The sequence below is a fragment of the Arvicanthis niloticus genome, chromosome 3, assembly GCF_011762505.2.
Source record: "Arvicanthis niloticus isolate mArvNil1 chromosome 3, mArvNil1.pat.X, whole genome shotgun sequence".
NCBI lineage: Eukaryota > Metazoa > Chordata > Mammalia > Rodentia > Muridae > Arvicanthis > Arvicanthis niloticus.
This window is the reverse complement of record NC_047660.1, coordinates 6,067,839-6,075,742: the sequence shown is the minus strand read 5'-3', so window position 1 is coordinate 6,075,742 and position 7,904 is coordinate 6,067,839. Positions and strand designations below refer to the sequence as shown.

At 50.8% G+C, this 7,904-nt stretch overlaps 2 protein-coding genes across 2 annotated transcripts; one reads left to right on the top strand and one right to left on the bottom strand.

The window, feature by feature from the left end:
- Window positions 1-2,086: 2,086 nt before the first annotated feature.
- Window positions 2,087-5,080, bottom strand: Sox21 (SRY-box transcription factor 21). The gene has a single exon (XM_034499141.2). It carries the CDS (start codon window positions 4,472-4,474, stop codon window positions 3,644-3,646), a length of 831 nt encoding a protein of 276 aa, XP_034355032.1. The 5' UTR covers window positions 4,475-5,080; the 3' UTR covers window positions 2,087-3,643.
- Window positions 5,012-7,600, top strand: LOC143441643 (uncharacterized). Its single transcript, XM_076930516.1, has 3 exons — window positions 5,012-5,250; window positions 5,690-5,793; window positions 6,053-7,600. Exons 1-3 carry the CDS (start codon window positions 5,012-5,014, stop codon window positions 6,244-6,246), a joined length of 537 nt encoding a protein of 178 aa, XP_076786631.1. The 3' UTR covers window positions 6,247-7,600.
- The last annotated feature ends 304 nt before the right edge of the window (window positions 7,601-7,904 follow it).

Genomic DNA, 7,904 nt, shown 5'->3' with positions numbered 1-7,904 from the left:
TTGGCGTACAGGTCCCCTCTCCACCCCGGGAAGTCCCTGCTTGTTCTGCGCCCTAGCAGAGATGCCCGCAGCCCGGGCAAGACTGGGAGAAAGACACTGTTTGGATCTCACTGGGGAGAGGTGGGACTGTCCAAGGAAGAAACCGCTAGGGCTTCTTCCTCGGCTTCCCCCGAGGCTAAGGAGGTGACTAAGATCTAAGGCGGTGTTCTCCAACACCAGGCCACATCACTTAAACGCGTCAATTCCACCTGTTTGCTCAAAATCCAAAGCAACATTCTCGGTCCTTCTGAGATGAGGTTTAGATGAAGTTTTTAGGGGACTGTGAATACCAAAGAAATGTTTTGTTTTAAAACAAGCAAACAAAAACACTGAAAATTGTAAGGGCTTAACTGAGTCGGGGGTAGGAGAAGAGAGCGAGGTGAAGGGAGGGCGGGTAAGAGAACGCGATGGAGAAGTGGAGAAACTGCGTCTCTTTGCCTGGCCACAGCGCTGGTTTTTGTGGCTCACTTTCCGACCCCGGCACCCAACCACACGCACATTCTTGACGCTTTCCTGCTGTTCCAGCTACCCGACACCCACCCACCCCTACTCCACCCCACCCCGGATTACTGCAGTCTAACTTGGCCTGAGGCTATCCGCAAGTAGAACCCGCTCATCAGTTAGTTAAGACCACTGGAGACCAGTGGTGACCAGTCTCGGGAGCCTGCAGACAAGAGTACTAACTACAGAGTGACGGTTGGGGACGCATCCTTGGCACTTTTCCCCTTTTTGGTCCTCTCGCCTCCCCTTACCGGTCTTTCTAGACTTCTCATTTATCTACGCTCGAAGCCCTTCTCTGAGAAAACTTTGGGATGGGGGAGTGGGGGTGGCGTCAAGGGGGCGGGGAATCTTCTGCTGGTGGGGCTAGGGAGGACACTAAGATTTAGGGCTGGGGTGATTTCCAGCGAGCCGCAGGAAGTTCCGTGTAGAGACGTGGTGGGCTGCTACAAAAGGGAAAGACGAAGCTTTGAAAGGATTTAATTAACCGTGTCAGGGATAATTACCCCTGGACAGTCCAAATTAGTTTTGCATAATCGCTCAGAACCATATGAATTAACTTATAATATTGCAAAGAGCCCCGGGAATAACAGGAGAGGGATCGTTTTAATTAGTGAATCAGGGTCAAACCAGCAGAGCCTATTTCTCACATTTCCAAAACTTTTCATGGCTTTTAAAATATTATTCCGTTGGGAGAAAACAATGACTTTAAAGAGTTGGGCACTCATAAAGATGTGCTGTTTGGGGATGGCGTCTGTCAATGGGAAGCACGTTTAAAACTGTTCTAATCTTGAGGCTTTTCAACTCTCGGACTTGGGCTTCCCTGGACTTTATACACCCCCACCCGCCCTCGATATATCCTATCCACCAGTGCGCTATCATTTTTTTTCTAAAACTAAAATGTTTTATGAATTTAAGCTCGTCTCCAGTGGCGTCTTGCCCAGTACTGGAAAGCCAGCCCCTCCTTAGAATCTGTGATACTGAACTTCTATTTTAAAGCTATTAGCATGACAGAATAAAGCCCTAAGGAGGCCAAAAGTTGTACGTTTCTGTTGGCACTGATTATTCTTCCGAGTAAATCCTTGGAGTGCAAATAAGGAATACCCTAAAGATATGTGAACAAATTACACTGATTTAAGTGGTGGGGCTGTTCTGCAAACAAGATAAAGTGGTCGGGCAACTTTCCTCTCTGAGAATGTTACTGGAAACTGGTGGAGTGTTTTGAGCAGTCTAGATGTTGTAAATGGGCTCTCTTCTACTGGTTCATGAATGCCACCACCACCCTCCCCCCCACCCCCAGATAATGCAACTACTTGGGGTTTTTTCTTCTTAAAAATCTTTCCTATTCACGATTTAAAATGCGATAAATCAGGTTTTTGGCTCTTAATAACAATGGCTTGATTTAGATTTCCTAGTAAATCTATTCAAAAGTGAAACAAAGACTGCCTTTGGAAGATACCCTTACACTTCACCTGGGCCAGGCACCGTCAGGGCAATTCAGATAAAAATCTTGTTAGGAACTCAAAAAAAAAAAAAAAAAAATAGAGGATTTTTTCTTTTCCCTGGTTCAGGCTTTATTTAAACTCTTTGTTCAAAAAAAATGAACAGAGTGGTAGTAGGGTTCTAATTTACAGATAGAGCGTAGACGCATCTAATATTAAATTAGAAGATCGCACAAGAAAACCATTTACACATAAAGGTTAAAACCAATATTTAAACTTTGAAAACTTTATCTTACATAAAGCCAAAATGAAACTAAATACATGTTAGCAACTTCATTCACAAACATTAGTCAAAATATATACATTTAAAAAGGAACAAAAAAAAAAAGCTTTAATTTGAGGAAGTATTTTTCCCCTAAAATGTGTTTTATCATAATTTGCAAGTGAATTGCAGGCGGTCTAGAAAATGAGCTAACTGGGGAGGGAGCTCTGAAAACACGTCAAAACAGTTCAGCTCGGGAGAGGAATGCTAGCTGATGAGAGGCATCTTTCAAAAACAATTCTGTGCTTTCTTTCTGTTTTTTTTTCCAGTTTTGTTAAGTAATAAATATATAGTTACGACCCAGACAAAAAAGTCTGATTTAATATTAGATAAAATTGCGACTCTGAAAGTTCCGCAATTCTTAAAAGTTAACTTTGACATTTGCTCAACGTGTATTGAGTCTAAAACCGACTCAAATTTAGGGCAACGAAAATAACACATTTCCCAAGATTCAATGTTTTTACTGACATACACACATTTACAATCTTAAGGTGAACTCAGCCTCGAGGGGAAATAGCATGTGTACTTTCCACACGTTCGTAAACTGCGTCACAAGTCCAAGCCAGCGGACTCAGAGAGACTTCTAGTAGATATTTCAGGGGTAGAATATCGAACTGACAACTTCCACCTCGCACGTATTTCTTTGCATTTCTTGTTCTTGGGGAAGAAGTGGGGGAAAAAGGTCTTGCTTTGATTTGCACAAGGGATGAAACAAAAGGAATGGTGATCATCTCTCATACAAAAGGCCAGATTCGAGCTGGTCACGCACTGGTCAAGAATAGATCCGGTGTGTGTTCTGCAGAGATCTGCAGTGTTCAACAGTATACAAATGGAGAGTAAGGCTGTCCAGAGCACAGCCACCCTACTCTAAGAAGTTAACGACACAGGTCACCGGCTCTCCCCTTGGCCAGCTATTTCAGACCGAACATCAGAACCGAGCGCATGCAACACGGACCAAGTGGGACCGGAGGGGAGGAAGGATGAGACGCAAAAAGCAAAATCCAACCAACAAAACTGGAAAGCCCAACACGTCATAAAGTTTCTCCTCCCACCTCTGTGGGTCAAAACGCAACAGGTTCCGAAGTGCAAAGCAAACACCAACTGCTGGCGCTAACAACCGCTCTCTTTAAAGTTGGCTGCAGAAGTGCGGCTGGGGAAAAATGATCCTGCGAATCCACGCGCACTCTCGCCCGCGCCCTCGAGGGCTCGGCCTTTCAAGCCCCGACTGGCATCTCCGCCTCTGCCTGACACCTATACATCTATGTACATACAAACCGGCCACCCCGGCCGCGAGTTTCGTACCTATACATATGTACACGTGTGTGCACAGGTCCCCGAGGGGTCATAGCGCGGCCGCGTAGGCAGCGGGGTAGGGGTCCAGCTGAGGCTTGCCCATGCCTGGCAGCAGGATGTAGGCGAGCGGCGGCTGCAGCCCCGGGCTGGGCCACGCGCTGCAGTTGCACGGGATCATGTAGCCGGGGTTGCCCGGGCTGGGGTGGGAATGCGTGTGCCCCCCGGCGGCCGCCGCGGCCGCTGCAGCCGCCGCTGCCGCCCCGTGGAAGGCGCCCGCACCCGCCGTGGGGTACCCCAGCGACGATGCGTACGGCAGGCCGGACGACGACGACGAGATCTCTGCCATCTTGGAGCCCAGGTCGAGCAGGGAGTAGGGGCTGCCCGCCGCGGCGGCGGCAGCGGCGGCAGCGGCGGCGGCCGCAGACTGCGGGAAGAAGACGCGCGCGGCGGCGGCGGCAGCGGCGGCGGCCGCCTTCTCGGGGTTCGCGAGCAGAGACTCGGGTACCAGGCCGCCGCCCGCGCCCGCGTGCAGCCCGGCTCCCGCCTTGAGCGCCGGGTGCTCGGCGTCCGCCACGCTGCCCAGGCCGTAGGGCACCGGGAAGGCGAACTTGTCCTTTTTAAGCAGCGTCTTGGGCTTGCGCCGCGGCCGGTACTTGTAGTCGGGATGCTCCTTCATGTGCATGGCTCGCAGGCGCTTCGCCTCGTCGATGAACGGCCGCTTCTCAGACTCGGTGAGCAGCTTCCACTCGGCGCCCAGGCGCTTGCTGATCTCCGAGTTGTGCATCTTAGGGTTCTCCTGGGCCATCTTACGCCGCTGAGCCCGCGACCACACCATGAAGGCGTTCATGGGACGCTTGACGTGGTCCACCGGCTTGGACATGCTGTCGCCGTGCCGCGGCTGCAGCCCGCCGCCGCCGCCACCACCACCGGGGCCCTCCGCCCGCAGAAAATCAATGTTGGCTGCCAGCGGGGACCGGTTCAGCGGGCGGCCGTGCGTCCCCGCGTCGCTCCCGCACGATAAGAAGGGACTAGACGACCAGTCCAGGGCCCGGGCGCTGCGTCCCGCGTCGCTCTAGTCTGTCTGGCCGAGCTCTAAGAAAGAAATCCTCTCCGGGACCCTGGAACTTCTCGGCGGCGTCCCCACTCCACAGTGGCACTTTGCCCTCTGCGTTTTGTCCTTCTGTCCCGTTGCCTTGGCTCGCCAACTCCCTGCAGGTGGCCACTGCCTGCTTCAGCTCTCCGGTCTCCTCTGTCTTCAATGCCTTAGATGCCAAGCAGCCCCGAAAGTTGAGCGACGGAGCATCCAGCAAGTTGAGCCGAGGAGCCCGCCGCCGCGTGCTGCCAAGTGCCAAAGGGGGCTCTCGGCGGCTGGAGTGTTTGGGTTCTCCCCGGTGACTTTCTCATTTGACAGAAGCAGATGGGAGTGGGGGAGGGGTGGCCGCGAAGAGGAAGAGGAGGGGGAGGGTCGGGGCGCGCAGAGCAGCAACGCGACGGATGGAAACACAAACGCGGCAGCGGCCGGTCTTCTGTATTGGGGTCAGGGCGCGCTGATGGAACCCCCCCCAATCCTATAGCTCTGAGGGCTGGCGCTGTCCCCGGGCACCTGCCTCGAGAGTCTTGCTCCCCGGCTTTGGCGCAGGAGAGGCGAGAAAGGAGGTGAGCTGAGATTCTGAGTTAGCCGGAGTCGCCGGGCCTCAGTGGAGACTGTCCGGGCTCTCCGACTCGCTGGTGCAGGCTGTCCCCGGGGCCATGCTTGCTCCGCTGGCTCCCAGCTCCCCCGGGAGCGCTGACGGTCTCGGGCTCCCAGAGCACTCCAGGCGTGGAGGGCCGCTCGGTGCAGCGCGGCGAGCCAGGCCTGGGCGCCTTCCCTCTGCTCCAGCTGCAACAGCCAGACACTTGCAACTAACTTCTCCCAAGTTTCCGGCCCGGGCTCAGCCGCGCCCCTCTCGGTGAGCGCGCCTCGAAGCGTGCGCCCGTGTGGCTGCCGCGCCCGCGAGCCCCTGGGTCCCGGCTGCTCCGGGCGCCGCGGGCTGGATGGGTGCGGGGATCCAGGTCCTGGAGGACAGGGATTAAAGAAAACGTGCTATCACCTCAGATCGCAGATCCGTGCTGGGGCTGTTCCTGCTTTCCCTGCTCGGGGCCCCTTCCGGGCCCAGGCTGTCGCTCCGCCGCTCCCGAGGCGACTGCAGCCCGGCTCAGGTGAGTGTCACCACCTGCGAGTGTAGGCGCCGGCAGCGGGCGCTGGGTGTGCATGTCCAGCCGCGGCCGTGTGTGAGTGTGTGTGTATATCCTGGGTGTGCGGAGGAGGAGGAGCCGGGGAGTCCAGGAGGGAGGAGGGACCAGCGGAGCCTCCTCCCGGCCCCCCCTTCCGGACCTGGAATTAACAGGATCGCCCCCTCCCGCCCTTCGCTCCCTCCCAACACTCCTCCTCCTACTCTTTTTTTCACTTTGAGTGCAGGTTTAGGCGAGTGGAGTGTCCGCCGCGCGCCGAGGAGTCTGCGCACTGTTTGGAGCTCGGCAATCCTTGGTGTCGCCGGCGGCTGTCCCTGTTCGGCCCAGCGCTGCCGAGGCTCTGCTGGCCGCTCTTCCGGGAGGATGAGAACGGTACACCGGAGGAACAGAGCTTCAGAAATTGGCGAGGAAGAGGGTTAAACCTGGGGAAGGGGTGGGGGTGGGGGGAGCCTTTGAAAGTGTTTGAGACTGTTCCGAACGGCAAGAAAGTACTCATTTTCCTCGGAGGGCTAGGTGTGACTTGCAGCAGACGCCTCCCGCAGTTTCTTACCTAGTGATTGCACTCAGAGGTAGTGGAGTGAAAAACAGCCCAGGATGGACAGGGCATTTTTGGCAAGCCTTCAGAAAAGGAGCGAACCTAGGTTGAGCCCGCATCCTCTTCTGAATACCCAGCTTTTTAACAGTTGTCTTCTGCCTTGTTTTGCTTTCTTTGAATCTTGGTCGTCAGAGCTATCTCGGTGTTATTTCTTTTACAGTCTCAACTGCACGATAGGGAGAAGTTGCTTCAAATCAAAAGCATAAATCATTTCTCTAAACAAAATTTTTTTTAAATGTTCCACATTGACTGTTTTTACGCGGTTGAGCACAGTTTTCTTGTTTGGTAATTAGAACTATCATAATTGACACTATGCTAAAAAAATCAAACAGTATAGTTTTGTTTGCACCCCTGAATATTCCTGGGGACCTCCCCACCCCCAGATAATTAGTGCTTCAGGCAGTTTACTTGTCTTCTTTGGGCTGTTTGCAAGTAACAAATTCTTATACACGGTTAGGTTTTTTCCATGTCTTTTTGCAATTTATGTTCAGTTTGTAGACACACAGGACCCTTGAACCATTGATTTGTAATGACGGCATTGACATGAATTGTTTTGCACTCCTATTTATTTAAGAATTAGGCTTGTTTTGTTGCTCATTTAAATTGAAGAATGGTGATGGCTTTTGAAATGTTTGTTGTGATAACAGACATGCCAGTCAACAGTGGTATGTTAAGTGGGTTTCTGTTTTCCTTAGCTGTCATGTTTGCAAACGCTTATTTAGTATTGTTTTTGCTCTCCTGTTGCTAAAACAATTGAACTGATTTCTCTAGAATCATAATTCTTTACCTCACTCGAGAAGAGACTGTCATTCAGACTCTGGGTGGTGTGATGTTAAGACTCTGGCAAGTGTAATTACATAGACTAGGATATTAAATACACTGTTTCATGATGATAAACTACAAAATTACTGTCTCTGAGCTTTCAACCTACCAACTTGCATAATAGGTTTGAGACAAAAATATTACCCACTGTCACACAAAGAAGATACATAAGGGAACACAATATCTGAAAACTGTTATTCACTAATCATTCTGAATAAAGTTGAGTCTAATGATGAAAATTATCTTGACATAAAAAAGATTAAAGGCTGAAGAAATTAACTTATGTTGGTATTTTAAATAATTCTATGTACTTTGAATTTATCTATAAATCTGCAATAAATTATGATTGCATTGAAATGTTTGTATATATGACTGAAATTATGCTTATATATGCTATATGTTGTCAAAAATCAAATACATAAAACTTCCTTGAATAACCCCAGTATAAACAATGCAATATTGCCCTTTTAGGGAATGAACCAAGTTAGAAAGTTCAGTAGAAAGAAAAGACATCATAAAAAGAAAATAACTGTGTGTGCTTCATGTGTTCATGAAGCAAAACTTCGCACAGTCCAAAATGGGAGATGTTTGATTTATCAGTTCTGAATTTTTGAGGGTAATATTCTTGTCCTGAGACCCTCACATCTGAAGAAAAGAGCAT